The sequence below is a fragment of the Heliconius melpomene genome, chromosome 4 (assembly GCF_056956725.1).
Source record: "Heliconius melpomene rosina isolate 202511_hmr_F chromosome 4, ASM5695672v1, whole genome shotgun sequence".
Lineage (NCBI taxonomy): Eukaryota > Metazoa > Arthropoda > Insecta > Lepidoptera > Nymphalidae > Heliconius > Heliconius melpomene.
This window is the reverse complement of record NC_140392.1, coordinates 9,492,810-9,512,876: the sequence shown is the minus strand read 5'-3', so window position 1 is coordinate 9,512,876 and position 20,067 is coordinate 9,492,810. Positions and strand designations below refer to the sequence as shown.

The 20,067-nt window shown below is 31.9% G+C and overlaps 2 protein-coding genes across 2 annotated transcripts; both read right to left on the bottom strand.

Moving 5' to 3' along the window:
• Positions 1 to 313: 313 nt before the first annotated feature.
• Positions 314 to 1,736, bottom strand: LOC146539696 (uncharacterized protein F54H12.2-like). Its single transcript, XM_085185198.1, has 2 exons — positions 532 to 1,736; positions 314 to 347 (listed from the first exon to the last, which is right to left on the bottom strand). The coding sequence occupies exons 1-2, from the start codon at positions 1,734 to 1,736 to the stop codon at positions 314 to 316; spliced, it is 1,239 nt and encodes a 412-aa protein (XP_085041324.1).
• Positions 1,737 to 7,390: 5,654 nt separating this feature from the next.
• On the bottom strand, positions 7,391 to 10,133 carry LOC146539695 (uncharacterized). The gene is made up of 2 exons (XM_085185197.1): positions 9,759 to 10,133; positions 7,391 to 9,653 (listed from the first exon to the last, which is right to left on the bottom strand). Exons 1-2 carry the CDS (start codon positions 9,980 to 9,982, stop codon positions 7,391 to 7,393), a joined length of 2,487 nt encoding a protein of 828 aa, XP_085041323.1. The 5' UTR covers positions 9,983 to 10,133.
• Between the last annotated feature and the right edge of the window lie 9,934 nt (positions 10,134 to 20,067).

Here is a 20,067-nt window from a genome sequence, read left to right as displayed (position 1 = left end):
AAGATATATATATACAAGACAGTATTCGCCACAAAAAGAAGAAAAAACATTTTGAATTATCTTATTGCTATATGTCCATCTACTTGTATTTCGTTTTAAAAATGATAAATGATAACTATTTGGTTTTCGACCAAAAGTATCGAAATATTCCCCAATTCCATTTGTACCTATGTAAATTGCTATCCAATGTGAGCCTGGTTTTGTATCAGGATCTAAATTACTGATCAAATAAACAGGAGTTGACATATGAACCGGCAATCGATTAGCAGCAAAAACATTTGATGTTAAGGTGGGATGTATTGTTTTTAAATATTTACTTATCTCTAAAGTATTCATGATATTTACGTCTATAGCACACAAAAGTTATCAAATATATAGAATATATCACATGGAGAATGTTATTTTATAAGGCCTACAGTCTATTAACTACTAAAATCTACACTTACGTTTCTGTTCTTGTCTATTTCAATTAAATTATCAAACTCAGCATAAACAATACAATTTATTGTTTGAGTGAGAGCATTTTCAAACCTTACTTCTAACCTAACACTCCCGTGTTTGATTAAATTCCAATGCGAAGAGGTGTTTGCAGCTAAATCAGGAGTTAGATCAAAGGCCATCAGACAATATCCTTTTGGATATCTATCTCTGTTGATACCATTACCTTCATTCAAGAAGTGAATACCAGTTCCCGTAAATAGTGTATGATACATAAGAGTATGAACTCCATTACTAAACGTTGGTTGTAAAGTTTTTGATGGTATTTGCATACCATCGATATATAAACTAAACGTATTAATACCGAAGTTATCAAAATCGTATGGGTTTTTAGTATAACTACCGTTAAAAGCTGTGTTATTAACAAATCCAATAATACACCGTTTAGGTATTTGTCCAAGGAAAACATTGTCAAGTGTTTTACCCTGAACACCAGATGGAATTGTTAAGACTTTTACTTCAGCTCTTGTGATTGGATATTTTGCAGTTGTAGATGCTAAAACTTTTTGATGAGCAAGCAGTACACTCGGATTTATTCGAGCTTTACGAATCATAAGAGTAGCATCAGTGATTGATACTTTTACTTTTATATCATTTGTTGAAGCCATGAGGTTAAAAGAATCTCTTGATCTAACTAGTTTTATACACATTTCAACACCATTTATCAGAAACTTTTCTTGATTAAAAATATCTCCATGCAAATGTCCAATCATTTCCACTTCTTTACTTTTCTTTACATATTTTTGTCTTTCTGTGAATCCTTTATTTGTTTCATCAGTATTGTTCATTTTCCCAGCAGTATCTTCATACCACAATCCGCATGTAAGATGTGATTGTTTCGCATGTGGAGCATAATTTAATAGAGTTTCTATGTAAGCACGATATCCATATGTATTATTTGGTGGAGACATAAGTTTTTGATTTAAATAGACATCTAATTGACTAAAAAGAGAGTGAAGCCAATAATTGACTGGAGCTACAACAGTTGTATCCTCAAGAGGTGTTAAATCTTGATTTACTATTTTTGCTTTGACATGAATTAATGTATGTGACAAATCAATGTAATCATCACCAGATCCAGGAATTTGAAATTCTAATGGCCCATCGTCGCTGAGTGATGAAATTGGTTTGTAGTGAATCCATTGTCCATTTTCTATGCTTGTTTGAGTAGATGGTAAAGCGAATAAGTCCAGTTCGGATTTGGCACATTCACAAGAATGATTATGTAAAAACGACATTATTTTTAATTTGTTGAAAATATATCGTCGTTGTTGTAATTTAATTTATAATTTCTTTTAGCTCTTTTCAATGTTCTCCCTTTTAGATTCTCCGACTGAATGAGACTTTGTAGGCGACGTCTCTTGGTTTTGTTACCTGATCCTGTCATCACTCGATCTATTTTATCATCAGCTTTTCTTTTTAAATTTGAAGTAGCTTTCCTAAAACGTTCTTGCATCGATTCATTTAATGGTTTTGCCTGTACCATGTCTGATAAAAGTCCTACACCAGCATTCAATGCCTCTTTTCCAATCACTCTTGCTCCATTCGACAATAGAGGTAGAACTGATCTAAACAACCCACCCAAAAAACTTCCAATACCATGACCACGCTGATGTGCCGCACCCTTATAGATAACTCCAATTCCAGTTCCAGCTTGATGGATGTAATATTGTTGATATGGACAAATATTATCACTACGTTTTTCGTACATAATTTTATTTAAATTAGTTGCGTTTGAAATGTAACTTAACACAGCTCGTTCCAAATTCAAATGGTATATTTTCTCCGGTGTTAGACCTTATATCTATTTCAATTGTATCAAACTCTCTACGCATTACTGGGATATAGTGTGGGGGCGAAAAAACGTGCATTTTGTTAGATCCATATGCATATTTAACTGGATCCAAGGAAATAATCCGTAACAATGAACACATTACATCTCCCACTATTTGAGGTTCTACGATATCACAGTAAATTAATAGTTGTGATGGTAAACCTAAGTAAAGGTTAGCTGGAAATTTACCTGTAGTTTTAGTTCTTACATCAGTATTTGGATCAAAACCAAGCTGAAGACTCAACTTTGAAGAAAACTTTAGAGAAATGAGGTCATCGATATTTCCAGTTAAAGTGATGTATTTTGAAATTTTATCGTAGCGTAGTTTAAATGATTCTCTAGAATTCAGTGCTGATAGAACATCCTCTATATTTTCATAACTAGATGCTGGGATATGATCTTTATAAGTAACAATCTGTGGTTTAGCTTCATTGGGAACCTGCTGCTCTCTTTTACTTATGTACATTATATTTTGTTTACTTTGGACAGTGAACATAGTACATGGATACTGAAATTCTACAATTCCTACCGACCATTCTCCTTCTAGTTTGATAGATTTTGGAAGTTTTGTTGAAAAGTGTGTCGTCTTATTATCAGGAAAGTATAAAACTGAGCTGTTACTAAGTAGTGTTAAATAAAAATCTTCGTTATTCATGACTCTAAGCTCGATGCTAATATCCAACTGTTAAATTTATTCGGATAACCTTTCCACTTCACGAACAACTCCTTTCTGAGACCTGAATACCGAGTACGAATAATTTTATCTATTTTGTGTTTTGTAGTGGGATCATATGTTACTTTTTGTAACTCTTTTTCATAGAATGTTCCTATTATAGGTTCATCTTTTAAATCTTTTAAAGTATACACTAACCACGGCGATCTCTCTATGACTGATGTAATTATAAATATTTCATCACTCCAATTTGTTTCATATCCTTTTTGAAATATGTGTTTATATTTTGTTATTCTAACATGATCACCAATTTGAAATTTACAAATGGTTTTATGCTGACTATTTGTGTTACCATACAAATTACGCCAAACTGTCATTATATTATTATGATTAACATCACAAGGACGCATCTTAATACTTCGATGAATGCTATGGTTATATGAATAAAGCAAATCTTGTAAAATGTCAACATATCGATAAGTATTTTTATGTGTAAAATATCGCCACATTTTCATTTTCAATGTTCTCTGAAATCTCTCAACAATACTGGCTTTGATATCAGGATTGTTCGTCGTATAGTAATTAATATTTCGCGTTTTTAAAAATTGCTGTACATCTTTTGACATAAATTCAGTACCTTTATCAGATTGTAAGTGTTTGGGAATAGTGTTAGCTTCTAAAAATATACTTGAAAAACATTTTTTTATAGATTCAGAGTTCTTTTTTTGCAAAGGTCTAGCAAATGCGTATTTACTAAAAACATCGATAACACATAAAATATATTTATTTCCATCATTATATTCACTGTAATTTCTCATATCACTTAAATCAGCTTGCCAAAGATCGCTAATATTAGATAAAACATATTTATTTCTCGAAAATCGTCGTTGAACAGGCTTATGTAAGGTATAAGTTTCTTGAGACTCCAACCATTTTTTTGTATCTTCTTTAGTCATTTTACTTTTCATTGCTTCGGATAATTTATTTAAACTACTATAACCAGCAGGATTAGAAACATCATAATAAATATTTTTGATTTCTAATAAGGGGTCCATCTTTCCCAAGCAATTTTTCGTTTTACTTTTTCTTCGTTCGATTTTGGATATGTTTGAGGAGTTAATTGATTTGTGGTGCTTGAAGATTCCGTCTCAGCTTGTGACGTTTTCCCAAAATCAGGTGTCTTTGACATAACATTTATGAAAGTTGCTCGTTTAGGATTTCCTATATAACTCAATGGTACTTTTAAATCCTTCAAAACTTTCGAAAATTCTACCCAACCTTGTGGCGAACTGTTTTTGAGTGGTCTTACAACATCATTGATTAAGTCAACAATATTACTTTTATAAACTTTCTTGTTGTCTATAAAAATTGTACCATTATCGTTCCAATTAATCTTATTTTTATTTTTTAATAAAATATCAATTAACAGCTCACCTTTTATTTTATATGTCTTTGGTATGAGTTGAAGCAGTTGAGATTTAGTGTAATAGTCATTACTTTTGTGTGGAGTATTCTCATTAATCAGTCTTTCGTGTGTTTTCAAAGGCTCTTCTTTAATGTCTACAGTTTTTTTTGTTGTTGCATCTTCTTTTATATAATTTTCCGACTCAGCAAAATTTACTAAGGGTATTTCTATTGGTTTTCGATCTTTAGCAATAAAATACAAATATCTCTGAAGAGTTTGTTGATAAAGTGACCATTTCTCTCTGTCGTCTAATTTAGTTTTTAAAACTTTACTCATTTCTTCATCAAGTTGTGATAAATTGTTAACAGTAGTATGAGCATTATCTTTCTTAAGTTTCTCCATTATTTCAGGTTCAATTAATATCATTTTCTTTGCGTTGTCCATTTTTATTCTAAATCAATGAATTAAATAGTGCACCCAAAACTGTGCTCAAGATAATTGGTAAGAAAGTTCCACCTTTTTGTATTATAATATTTTTTCTAGCTTTGTTCTTTGTCTTTGAAACAAGCTTTCTTAAAACATTCTTATACTTATCTAATTTATTTTTGTGTTCGTCTTGCAGCGGAATTTTCCCTTTCAAAACATTGTATATGCACTCACAAATGCAATCGATTTCTTCTTTATTACAAGCGCCAAGTAAAACTTTTCTATATTTTGGTTTTAAGCTATGTAGCGCTCTTAAAAACTCTTTATGTGTCTTTACTCTATGTGTCATTGTTTAATAATGATGGAATTGTCTTTAGAGTTATTGTATTTATATCCCTTCTTAGGAATGTAACAAATGGTATATTCATCAGGAAATATGTTAGTTTTCATTCGATAAATATCATCTGTATTTTGTTTTAAATCTATCATCAAGTATCCATGTGGTTTACTAGTGGCATCTTTGTATGCTTCTTCAACATATTTAGGATTCTCAGGTACTATTTGACGAGCAAGAAAACGTATTTGAGTTTTGTCTCTAGGATTTTTAAAGTAAATGATGTAGCTAGAATTTAACGATATATCACGTTGCCCTTTCCCTTGATGAAACAAGTTTTGCGTTATGTAGAATACACTCAAGTTTCTATGATGACTTCCTTTAGTAAAAATATCAACTATGCGCCCATCAGATTCTCTCATAAGGTCGTCGATTATAATCAATTGGGGATACTTCCCATCAAACATGTTCAAGTCAGGAATTCCTTGATAGTAATTAACTCCACTTAAATTGTATAATGGTTGCATTTCATCGTAACACCATAAGATAGTGTTAAATTCTTGATTACAAACATGATTTATGTTTTTCAAAAAATCACATACAAACTTTGATTTTCCACAACCACTAGGACCCGCTATAATAGCAGTGAAAGGGTGTTCAAAATGAAACATGTTAAATGTAGTAGGATACGTCTATTCAGTTAAAACGTAAAACTAAATATGTACATATAATAAAAAATACATAACATTTTATAATATATTTTCTTAACTAATACAATAAAAATGACATCTTAATACTATTTTAACTTATAATGACCCCAAGCTAATGTATCTATAGAGTTATGCAAAATATGTCGCTTGGTGTCGTTGTATGACAAACAAATTTTATTATTTTTTTGTGTAAATATAACATGTTTGATGCTTCTAAATCTATACATTTCAGCAAGTTGTATTTTTTTATTAAATAAACATGATTTATAGTCACTAACATTTAATTTCTTAGTTACACTTTTATTAACCCCTTTAGCTTTGGTGATAGTACGATCTTCGACACTCATTGCATACATTTTTGATCGCAATCCAACAAATTCAGTAAGAATTTTTCCGTTGTTCTCGTCTTTAAAAAATCCTAATTTCTTTTTATTTACTTGAGGAAAGTGAAATTGATTATTTGAAGGATAATCAGAAGTATCGAAATATGAATTTAAATCTTCCTTAATTTCTTTGTAAAAATCACCGCAAAATATTTGGTATATCAGACTATCAGTATCAGTATATAACAATTTTATGTTGGTAAATTTATTTTTCATGTACTGATAGTGAAAGTCATACATTAAAGTCTTGGATATCTCTAATATGCTAAAACCTAAATATATGGGCTTATTATAAAACAATTTAGTTTTGCGAAGTTGGACTGCGACCAAATTTTCAGAAAAAATGGAAAGACTGTGGAATTCGGGGCGAGCAATGAGACTCTCAACACCTTTGATTTTTCCATGATTTTCCCAATGTGTTAATAATTTCACGTTTACTCTTTTTTCGATATTTTCCATTGTCTTTCCAAATACAGAATTATTCATCAGCTTATAAAAATCTTTTTCAAAGTCGGATGTTGCTAAAGTTCGTAATTGAGTGTTTAATTCAATATATTTTTTTAACCAAGGTTTTTGCTTGAATTTTAATACTCTATGAACTTTTTGTACTCGCAAACCATATTTCTCACATTGCAAAAGATTTCTATAATGTATAACATATTTTTTTTTGTTATATAAATTAGTAACTAATTTAGATTCTTTCGAATTACCTACACAAATATTTTCTGGACACAATGGAAAGTCGGAATGAGCATCATGCAAGCTATCGGGGTATTCTAGATCTACTTCTAAAATATATCCAATATCAGAGGTGATTGGTACATTATAATTTACATAAGGATCTTCCCATTCAAAATTGGACAAAGGCAAGTATTGAGACATAGCCCACCCATATAAATTGTTTGCATCAAGATAAATTAAATATGAAATAAGATCATTACTATCAAAAGTTTTCATGTGTGGATTATTTGCTTTTGCATAGCGATTACTGCATTGCGATATGCCTCCTCTAATACTGGATTTGACAAAAGCAATTTTGTCAAAATCTGTCAATAATTCTAGTTCAACTTTGGTATATTTTAACATAGCATCCCAACTTAGCCCTGGAGCCAACTTACCCCTGGCCCTTAGTAATGAGCAGGATCTAAATCGTAAGTCTTCATGCAAACATTTCTAAAATTTTCGAAAATATCACATAAAAGTATTACATCAGTTTTTAAATAAAGATTAGAATAGTCAGCCATACTTTGACAGTGGAAATGAGACCATACTTTTTGAGCATGATTATAATCATCAACTGAAATGCTTTCACCAGTCAATGTACTAGCGAAACACTCAATTGGTGGCAAAGATGATAATTCTAATGATTTGAACGAAGTCATATGTTCATATGGATAAACACCTTTCCGCTTTAACAACTGAAAGTCTTTATCAGAGGGATATTGTTTTCTCGTTTCTCGGAACTCATTGTCATTAAGATTCTTAGCTAGTGAATCTAAACTACTTGATAAAAATTTGAAAGAGTCAATAAACCTCAAACCAACCTTTTTACCATTTACATTCAGAATTTTTGAGAAAGAAATATACTTTTCTTTATTTTGTGGAATGATTTGTACCTCACCTTCGGCAAAATTTAATGCATGTACAATAAAATGAGCATCGTAATTGCTCAGATTATGTAATATTATAGGAATAAATGAGGTATTATGAATTTTTTTGCTACAATTCTCATGGCATACACCTATAAAAGTACCTAAATGCCAGTCGTGATCGATATATCGTTCATCCTTTAATTCACTCTCACATATGTAACATATAGAAGCTTCTTGTATTGTTTTGTTGTCTATTTCTGATAGAGGAAGAGGACATTTTTGAAAAGAATTAGCTCTACAAATAATTTCTATATCTTTATGTAAACTTGTCAAAAATACGTTAGCACAATTTTCACCGGTATAAGTAACATATTTAGAAAGCTTATTATCATATGAACATTTGACATAATAACCAAAGCTGTACTCATCATGTCTTTGAACGTTGGTAGTGAAAGATTTAAAAGGATCATTGGAACATGAATCGATTGGATTGAGAAAAGATTCAAAATCTGCGTAAATCACAAAGGGTACTCTCTTTTTCTTTTCATAACCTTCGAATTTTATCTTATCACTTGGTACATTTTCACCACGCCAGTTTTTTTTACTTATATCTTTATTTGGAAGATCGGTTCTGACATGTGTACAATCATTCAATCTATGTCTATCGAGAGCTTCCTGACTGTTAAAATAAATAAGGCAACCGTCACAAATGTAAATGGCATTATTTCGTGATGTAACCTGATGACTCACTAAACGAGATAAATTTTTTATATAGCAATAATGCCCATTACTTCCACTCGTTATGTAAAGTAAATTAATATGAATAGGTTTGAGGCACTTTGTAAAATATAATGGACCAACCACAGAGTTAGACTTACTCAAAGCATTGTATTCCAGTCCATAAACGTTAACACTCAAATTATTCATCTTTTCGATTTTATGAATGTCTGTTAACTTCACAGGAAAAGGAACACCATCAAAATTTAACTTGTTTTCATATTTTGAATATGAAGTGACTCGATCTGAACTTTTATTTGCTGGGTACAATGCTGAGAGTAAAGCCCACTTAAAGCACTGAACGTCGCTATTTTTTACATTTATTACTGCCTTTTTGTTTCGTATGTCGTGAGGCAAATCAATGTATGAAGATCCGCGAAGTGGATTAAATTTATTCACATTCATATCCAAACTAAATATTTTCTGAATAGACCAACCGCTGTCTTTCTTTTCAAACTCAGTTATTTTGTTTGCAAATATTTCATTTAAAGAATCGAGAAATTCATTTAGATTAACAGATTCGTTAATGATGACATTCGGAGTTTGAAAATCAAAAATATTTGTCAATTCTCTACATTGTTGAATAAAATTAGCTTGGAGTATAAAATTAACTTTGAAGGTTTTCAAAGCTACTATACTCTCACTAACTAAAGTAAAAAGAGTATCTTTGATGGAATTTAAAAACAAATTAAAATCCAAAAGCTCATCACTAACGGAGAGTGGAGTTATTCTGTAAGTATAAACACGTTTTCCAAATGCTTTTTCGATTAATGTTACATTAGGAAAACTGTGATGAATGCGTAATGCATTATTTTTATGAATATTACTTCGGTAATGATTTGCTAAATATCTCCTTTTAACAAGTATTTTGCATACCTCACAGTTGATCATGTCACTGTTTAATGGTTGAACTGATGGTTCTGAATCCCTCGAAGTTGAAGGTTCGCTTGGACGTCTCATTTTCACAACTTTTTTATTGTTATCTTGAGCTACGCGTTTCAAGCCTCTGCCAACTTGTAAGCTGGTTAACAAAGAAAAAATAAGTTTTAAATTCAACATCTCATAAATTTAAACAGGAAAAAAAAAAGAAATAAATAAAAAAACATTAATAATCATTATTACTTACTGCTTCTCCACACTTTCACTTATGTTGAACAAAGCTTCATCAAATTGTGAATCAAAAGTCTTTGACTCAATACTGGTGAATTTATCGTTGAAAGCTTCCATAGCACATTCTGCTGATTCCACAATCTCGCAAATTTCTTCCAATTCCTTGTCAGTCCAGCAATTACTTTCAATCTCCTGTTCTTTAGTAAATAACACACTAGTAACATGATCATAGTTCGACATGTGCTTAGCACTTACTAGACAACACTCGCACAATAGTTCTTAACAAGAAGACACTGAACAACTTAGTGATGAATCCAAAAAAGATACACAGTCGTTTTATACTAACTTGCACAATGTAGCGGAACAAACCTATTAAAATACCGGAAGTGATAACGATAATATTCAAACTGTATGCTTATCACTTATGACTAATAAAGAAACAATGGCGTTAGTAATAGCAAATCTGTTACAAGTTTGAGCATGTCTAAAATTCCACAATAACAACTAAAAAATAAATCGAAAATATATATATTAAATGAGAAGTTTTTAATAAACAAAAGATTTTTATTCTTAGGTTAGGTTAGGTTGAACATTTCTTTACATTTTTATACTCTCATTTCGATTTCTTATTGTTAGATTTCATAAAAATATATATATTAAATGAGAAGTTTTAATAAACAAAATATTGTTACATCGGCGCACCATTATTTGAAACATTATATAGTAAAAAATACAATGGAAGTATTCAGACTAAATAAATTCACAAAGATTGTAATAAGAAAATCATTTGTAGAAAGCGATTTAGGTTAGGTTAGGTTGAACATTTCTTTACATTTTTATACTCTCATTTCGATTTCTTATTGTTAGATTTCATAAAAATATATATATTAAATGAGAAGTTTTAATAAACAAAATATTGTTACATCGGCGCACCATTATTTGAAACATTATATAGTAAAAAATACAATTTTTATTAAATTAAAATGATAGAAATTACATATTAAATGAGAAGTTTTTAATAAACAAATTGTTAGGCAACATAGCGACAAAGAGACGGGCACTGTGGTGTCGTTGGGTGATAAGTAATGCAAGAAAGAGACAGCAACACTGCACTGTGACGTAGGTTCGTTGTTAGCAATTCGGGGAAGCGAGCGATAAGGCCGGGCCCGAGCTTGATGAGGGTGACTGATAAGAGACGCGTCTAGTGGCATTTAATTAATCGAAAAGCTATCTTTGGAACGGTTAGAGCTACGGCTCTGGGACCCGGCGTAATCGATTCAAATGGGGGGCTAAACCTTTTTTTTTTTTTTTTTTTTTTTTTAGTTTCGACGCATCGCCAAGTCGACGCGCGGGGTCTGGCACACTCCCGTGGTTCTAGCGCATTCGTTGGTTCTGGCGCGTGCGCCAGAACCAACGAATCCCAACTACTGAAATAAATATGAATTAAAGAAATAATGAAATAAAAGATAATCTCTTTTATTTTTATTTAACCGTAATAGAATGGGTGATATTTGTGACCGAAGTTTTTGGCTCCGTACTCCTTGACAAAAACCGACTTACTCTTTTTTCCTACATTTAATACGGATTCTATAAAATCTCTGTTTTAGAGGTCTAGACGAGGGTTACACAGGAATTTTCGTATTACATACTAGCATAGAATACTGTGGCAAGGCTAACGAATTAAGGATAAGCAAAAAATAAAAATGAAAGAAATTAATTGACCTGCGTAAAAGAAAATAATTCAGTAATAATTAAATAATTTTTCTAGGAGTCAGTGACAAAAAATGTAAGCCAAAGTAAAATTGTAAATTAAGTAATTAGGCTTTGGATAACAAATTCTAACAGTGAAAAGTATTTATTATTGTTTTTTAGCATGCACGATAAGTACTTATTATATACCTACTATGATTTATTTTTTTATCCTCGAAACACTAGAAGGGTAATAAATCTGCATCAGCATTATGTCAAATATGGTTGGTTCCCTGAACATCACTCTGTAAACCTAACTGAATAATTCACAGGCATCAGCTTAAATTATAAATTCGACTTAATCAAATTTACCAAACCAATGAGTTAAAGTTAAGTTTAAAACAAATTATCGGAAAGCGTAGTGAAGTATTCACTTATGAATATTTAAAGTAATTATTGCGCAGAATTAATTATTGTTGACTCTCATACAGAATGACTACTGAAATGTATGAATCTACTAAAATCATATTTTTAAAACACACACATCTTAATATTAAAATTAAGAGCTTCTCTTTTAACTGATTTTATTTTACTCTGGCCTGAACAATATTTTTATTATAGATAGAAAAAAATCTAGCTTTAGTGAAAATGTTTTTCCGGGTCACCTATATTTTGGCTCAACCTAATATACATTATAGTAACAAATATTAAATATATAACAAAAATAATAAATAAGTTACGACAGGGACAAAAAGACGAACGACAAATATATAAAAGGCTAATATATCGAAGGGTGCTTCCTTTTTCAGTCACGAAATTAAATTTATTTTGTTTATTGACAAACAAAATGTAAACATTTATTATATGAATATACTTTTCTCAAGATTGACGATAAATATGCACAAGGATGCGGTAGCAGTTGACAAAAGCCTTTCTCTTCTTTCCTTTTGCAAAAAGAACTGGCGTAGGCCTGTGGTGCTTAGTACTTCTTATCGCATATGGAAGAACTAGGAGATGCATGATAGATTCCATAGAGCCCTAGTGGGCCCGGACGTGGTTACTTCTTCCTCTTTATCTTGGGTACAGTTCGAGGATCTTTTCAGGAAAGCTGTGAATTATGAACGAAGTTATCAAGACACTGCCACTTAACACGCAGAATTCGGCAAAAAAATTGGGAACGTAGTATCTTAACTAGGTTCCCTCTAGTCCCATGCAGTGTGTGGGATGCAGCGTGAAATTGATTAGTTTGATCTTATTTCGCTACATCAGTAACATAATGTAATTTTACTTATTAGTTAGGGAATCTTTAAAGCCGTTTGTGTAAGAGACAGGCGGGTGATGAAGGCTCAATTATATGTAACCTTAATTTATATCACACATATCAGTATGTTTTCGTAGGGATCTTACTCGTATAGAGCAAATTTGATTTTGACTAAAAAAAATTACATTAATTTTATTCACGTACGCATATAATATACATTGGTTTCAAAATTCAATAATATTAAAATTAATTATTTAAAAATGTCACATTTGTCAGTTGTAGAGAATACTACCAACAGATCGTATAATGAAACTCAAAAACGTGTATTTCAACCTATTTCTTATGAGCATCAACATCATCAAAGTGTGACTGGAAAACCGACTGGTTATGGGTTCGAATCCCAGATGAGCAGTTAAAATATTTATTTAAGTTTATATTTCCTTTTTTTTGCCTGGCGTCCTTGGTGTCGAGGCAAATAGCGCGACTTTCTGCCACTCAACACGCTATGCCTCCAGAATTCGGCGGAAAGTGGAAAACGAAGTGTCTTAACACTATGTTCGCTCTGCCTACCCTGCTGTGTGCGGGATACAGCGTGAAGCTGATTTATTTTCAATGAAATATATTTTAAAATTATTTTCGTATGCGAAGCGAAGCAGGCTGGCAGGCGGCGGTAACTAGAGAATGGGTATGTCTTAATGGGAACGGAGTGCCTTAGCATTAGATTTCTAAGTTACTTCTATCTACCCTGTTATGTGAGGAATTTAGCGTGAGGATAAAAAAAAGAATAAACTTATTCTCTATTAAAATAAAAAAAAATCTTGCTGTGAATGAATAAAAAAATATATATTATTATAGGGTTCCATTTTCTCATCTAACTCGCGTCACAGATCAAAGGACGTCACAGATAGCAATCTGTTTCATAATTTTATGTACTAAGTATGACATAATAAAAATTGTCACAGATTAAATAAAAATAAAGAATCTACGAGTATATGTTATATAGTTTACTTTACTTTCTTACCAGAGCTAGCAGCAGCAGGAGAGGGAACCTAGTGTTAAAACACTCCGTTCCCCACTTTCCGCCGATTTCTGGAGGCATTGCGTATTGAGTGGCGGAACTCAACGCTGCGCTTTGCCTCGACACCAAAACGATGAAATGGAAATATATATTTAAATAAATATATCACCTTCGCTTGGGATCGAACCCACAACCGTCGCGTTTATAGTCGCACGCTCCAGTCTCTGGTTCACGACGACTTCGTCGTCATTTTATATTTACTTTATATTTTTAGCAGAAATATTAAACCAATTTGTATCTCAAAGCTATATGTCAATTATGTTACACAAAACGTTAATTACTCTACGTTAATTAATAATAGTAATTAAATAATTAATTTTCTTTTTGACAAAAAACAGTCGCGCTCAATTCTGGAATCGCTAAGCAAGTTTTTCGCGCATATGTATATTAAAGATCTGGAATAATAACTTATTTCAATCATAAATTGATTTTTGATTTTTGAAAAGGGAAAGGAAGTTTTCCATTCAATTTTCAAATTTCTTTCAAATTTCAAATTTCAATTTTCAAATTTCTTTAAATCGATTTTTGGAAAGATTGATTCTTAACTGATCCAATACTTGTTCAGTTCTTCTTCAATCATTGTTTTCTTCCCCTTTTGAACAAGCAGTCATCATTTTAGTTATAAATAAGGTAGTATTCTTAAAGAAACTATTATAATATTTTATTATTATTTTGGACCCTATGCCACACTTAATTAATCTTTTGAATATAAATCAACCTTACAAACATATATTTACATGTTTTATAAATATAAAATATTTTATTTTGAAGTTTTCGCTGCCTGAACAGAAATACGGATATTTTACGATACGTACCTTAGATAGGTGCAAGTGGGAAAGTTCCTTACTGCAAAGAAACTTTTCCTTTGTGATTAACGACTAGTCAGTTTTGTCAGTTCAACGAGTTAAACTTTGAAAGAAGTTTTATAAAAGACAAAAAGAACTTGACTGACTGCTCATCGAACTTCATGCAATTCTATTCTTATTAGAAATAGAGAACCCTTGTTTACTAAAACGATAAGTAACAATTTCAAAAATGTGTCGAAGAAAATTAAATACCAATTTTTCCTAACCCCAAATGTGTTATGCCAACATTAAAAAAAAAAACAACAACTGAAAAAGACCTAACAATATGTTCACTATCTTCATCAATGTGGTGGACATGATTTAAAAATAGTTGTCGAAAATATTTATCTCTCTCTCTCTCTCTCTCGCTGTATATAAATTACTAGCAGCTTCACACTATATATTTTACTCACATATGATACCTACTAAATATAGAAAAAAATCACATTCTCTTAAAAAGCACTAAAGTCAAAACGGCAGAAAATATATGAGTTTAATCTGCTATGTTTGCACTTTTGACAATAATGCCTTACCTTTTCGCTGTTTTCATACGAAACTATGAACTTAGGTAAAAAAAGTGACAGCGGACGATAAGTCGTTTTTACGGTTGGTCACCTAAAGCAATATGTTCTGTTAAACGTCTAGACGGCTATCTTCAATTTATAGTTTTATTGGCAATTCAAAGAATCATGAGTTTGGAAAATATTCAATAAAGATTTTAAAGGATGCATGTATTTGGTGTGAAATAATATTAAACGATTTCTTTTAGGGCTTAGGTAAGTACCTAATGGACAGTATGGACGAAGTACGTAAAATAACGAAAAAGATACATTTTATAAAAAAATTGCAACAAGCTTATGACCACCACAATCCTTGTTTCTAGCATATCCCAACTCGTTGGTAGTTATTTTTGGGGTCGAAAGTTTGTATGAAACTTCGTTACTACAAATGCTAGGAGTCTCAAATTTTGCATAGACGTCACTAGGACGTAGTCATGGAGACAGAAATTAATAATAACATAGTTCACGCGGGTGAAACCGCGAGCGGACGCTAGTAATAATATAATTCTATTCATAAAGTTATCGTCCTTAAGCCGACTTTAGAGACAAGTATTCTTTTTTATTCGAAGCCTAGCGCCCCGAAGTTTAGCGAAGGAATTCAAAGCGCGAAGTTGAGGTACGCAACCGCATACGAGGCACGTGCGCCGCTGTGCGAGGCACGTGCACGTTCAAATCTTTATTTTTGTTTAACAAAATCACGGTATGTTTTACTTTTTATATCATTAGTAATTATTTTACTTTACTTTTTAGTTCTTTATTTTTATTGGTAAATAATTATTTATTTGACAATTTTAAATGACGGGTAGTCATAAAAAGCATGCTTCTCAAATGAGTGCGTGGTAGTTGTCCTATGTAAAACTTCAGTATTAATTAGGTATTATTTTTGTGCAAACTAACATTTAGGCATATTGATAAGAACATATTAACGATGATATTGAAAACATTTCCCCGCCATGTCATATAACTCAATTCATATGAATATCAAAATCTATTCTTTATTTTAAATATTAATATACTCACAATAGAATGTATCTGAGAAACAACGCTCCTGAGGGAATAAAATAAACAAAGGGTCAGTCTATGGGTAGGGTCTACAACAAAACACATTAAAAGTTAGATAATTCATTTCTAACAATTTGCAAATAAAATTTTTTTTTTTTTTTATTATAAGTTTTTAGGCATGTCACCCTAACTCTACTTACTTTGCTCGTGTCACATGGAAAGAGAAAACTCGTTTCTCTAATTTAATTATTTTTCATCATATAAAGTAAAGAACACAAGGCGCAGGTGTGCAACTGTAAACGCGACGGTTGTAGGTTTGGTTCTCGGTTGGCGGAATCCTAATTCCTCGATCTAATACGATCGTAACGACGTAAAACGCGGCGTTAAGCTCTACCAATCCTATGATGCACTCAACCACTTATTACTTACATAGTCTTCTCCCAAGAATCTTTATAGCAATCGGTTCTGCGATGCCAGCATCGCTTGTGGAAAGAAGATCCTATTTCTATCTTTAGATTCATTCGACAAGCAACGCAATTATTTCAACCACAGTGAGAAAATATATTAACGAAGCTATTTTCCTGTCAGTTGATTTTCTGTAGGAGTAAAACGGGAAGAACGTACATAATTTCCAATAAAGCATAAGCAAATTAATGTATATTGTGAAATAAAGTTGTGTTAGGTTAGGTATGTATTCGATATTGATCATACATCTTCGTTTTCCTCCCTATATATATTATTGTATACATATAATTTCTTCAAATATACTTGTTTTGTACCCTCTTTTTATTTGTATATCATAAAAAACATTATAAATTAAATAAGTATGTGGACATATATTTTTATCTTTTGTAAGCAGAAAGCACCTGGGACCCTAATATTAAAACACTCTGTTCCCCACTTTAAACCAAATTCTGGGGTATGCGTGTGGAATGGCGAAACCTAACTTTTTATTCTTATTCTAAATTGTTCAAAATATTACTTTTTCCCGTATAAATATAAACAACTAGTCTAGACCTCATTTATCCTACAGTCACTTAATTGGATCCCGCAAAATGAAGCATTCCTTTTAGCAAATTCTCTAGGAATACATTTTGGCAATTAAGTTATGACGGTTCAAATAAATCCTTACTTCGCCGAGCTTACGACAAATGAGGGCAATGTGATATCTTAGGCTTGTTCTCCATCTAAGATGTTTGAGGTGAAACTTCTTTATCGTCGTGTGGAACACACCTTATAGCAGTGTTAAAGAAAAAAACGTCACACTAAATCGTCACATTTTCTGTCACTCTGGACCGTCACGTCACGGAGCTCTTTACTTTGCTGTGAAATGGATAAGTTTAATTAACTTTTTAACTTAAAGTAATTATTATTAATAGAATATATTAATTATTTGACCGCATCAATAAAATACATTAACCTTGACTCCCGATACAGCATCCCGCATATAGCAGTGTTTTCAGAGGGAACCTAGTGTAAAGACTCTACACACTGTCCAATTTTCATAGCATATCGTGTTGAATAGCAAAACTCAACATGGTCCTTGTTGATCATGGCATATGCCCTCAAAGAAGAAATTGAACCCATAAATATCGTATTTACAGGGGTTCTTGACAAGGGTATACACGTTATTCAAACCAACAGCTAGAAAAATTATATGAAAGTGGATATTCAATGTTTGTAAATAAATATTATCAACGTTGCTGTATTTGAACCTGTGTATGATATAACCCTTTTAAACTTCTTAACTACTAAGCTATAGGCTCACTAAATAGGTAAAATTTATTGATATATAAAGTTGTAATTAGTTTTGTTCTAATTTTTTCGACATATTTCTTTTTTAGTAACGGTTCTCAACGCCGCACTTTGCACGACGTCAATATTATGGTAAATTTGTAATAAATTCTTGTCTTTTACTCGTATATTAAAAATCTTATACTATTTCTAACTTATGTGATTTCGAATTTGTCCATGCGTATTTCAATTCTCAAACAATGGTCTTTGTAAAGTTCGTACTAATTACTCTAGAAAGCTCTAACTGGACAGCTAACTTAATTATACTACAGCATTTCACAGTATATATCATATATATGCTAATATGCCAATATGCTAATATGCCAATATGCTAATATGCCAATATGCTAATATGCCAATATGCTAATATGCTAATAATGGAGACCATGCCGGTAAAGGCCGATTGAGCAGGGCGCAGCGACAGGTTGTGGGCTCGATTCCCACTCGAGGAAATGTTTAATAATTTCATTTCGTTGTTCTCGTAACGAAGCAAATCGCGGCGTTGTGATCCACCACTCAACACGCAATGCCTCAGGAATTCAGCGGAAAAATTAAGAATAGCGGAATTGTCTTAATAGGATGAATGAATGAATGTCTTACACTAGATTCCCTCTGCCTACCCTGCTAAATACAGGATACAGCGCTTAGAAGAAAGTTACCCAGGGCACTTAGAAGAGAGAGAGAGAGAGAGAGAAAGAGGGAGAACGTTATTACCATCTAATACGGGGACGAAGTCCCGGGTAAAAGGTAATACAAAAAAGCACAAAATTAGCGAATAATTTTATTTAATAAACTAGCGACCCTCTTGCGGCTTCGCCCGCTTTAACTACTGGATTATTCATGTAATGTATGTTTGCAAAGCACTTAAGATAATGTGAAAATTAATTAAACCCTAATGCAACCCGCATTTTTGTAGTTTCAATAAGGATTTTCCAATTGTTTTACACAGCAAGGATTTTTTAGTAGGTACCGTTATTTTAAATCTGTGCTACTAATCTTTTCAAGAACTTATTAAAATATATTTAAATGACTATTTTGAGATAGTTAAATGACTATTTTTAAACGGAAGAAATTATAAACAAAAACCTACCTACTAATAACTACTACAAAAAATGTGAAACCAAATATATCGCGCTTAAATAATACTGAATGTACTCCAATTATCCAATACGTGCAAACGCATCTAGATCTTCGTTGCTATAGAGGCAGGCGGGTTTTTTTTTCGAGCTTGTGGTTAATGCTGAAGAGGGTATTCTGTCCCTGATGAAAAGCAAGCACTACGTGGCTGCCTGTGAGGAAAATTAAATAGAATGCATTGGCCGGGAATTGAACCCGGGCCCGCGTGGCAGGCGAACGCGCTTGTATAAGCAAAACGTTTCGCAGCAAGGATGTTTTGATATTGTAACAACTTCTAAAGTAATTATTAAAATGAAAAAACAGTAAAAGACAGTTTTGATCTACATTAAATGGCCAACGTAACTAATATACTTATTTATATGCTGAGAGTAAGGGATAAGTAAAACTTGAGTCGGCACAGCTGATGAGTTAACGGCGGGATGTGTCAACAATTAAATGCGTTTTTCTCTAATACTATTCGCAATTTCGAAATAGTGTAAGAAGCAAATTTTATCTTCGTTTAACGTAGAAAATTAATAAAGTATTTTAAAGGATAAGGATTAATACCATTATGGAAAAATATCCCTCACAATAAAAAATATATTGAAAATCCTATTTTTAGACAGAAATATGATCACTACACGTTATTCTTAAAAGATAAAAATATGCTCTCGCGGACTTTTTTGTAGATCTTATTAAGAGGAACAATACTCCAGTATATGTTTTTCATGTAGTACTTACCATTAGAGCAGCGCATGCGCGAAAGTGTCTCAACGGGTAGGACTTTATACACATTTATCGTATTTATGTTAATTTACATAAGAATGTACAAATAATAAACTATATATAAACCTTCTACGAAAAACACTCGACTTAATGGTGAAGACCGCATCAAAATTCGTTGGGTGGTTTAGAAGAAGAAGAGTTAGAAACAACAGACAGACACGAAAAGCGACTTTGTTTTATAAGATATAGGATAA

What these genes read in the sequence shown, in the direction of transcription:
- LOC146539696 (XM_085185198.1), bottom strand. Translation starts at nt 1,736, where the DNA reads ATGTCGTTTTTACATAATCATTCTTGTGAATGTGCCAAATCCGAACTG. An exon ending in AGTGTTAGGTTAGAAGTAAG is followed by an intron (nt 348 to 531) that starts GTTTGAAAATGC and finishes TGTGTGCTATAG; the next exon opens with ACGTAAATATCATGAATACT.
- LOC146539695 (XM_085185197.1), bottom strand. Translation starts at nt 9,982, where the DNA reads ATGTCGAACTATGATCATGTTACTAGTGTGTTATTTACTAAAGAACAG. An exon ending in AGTGAAAGTGTGGAGAAGCA is followed by an intron (nt 9,654 to 9,758) that starts GTAAGTAATAAT and finishes TTTGTTAACCAG; the next exon opens with CTTACAAGTTGGCAGAGGCT.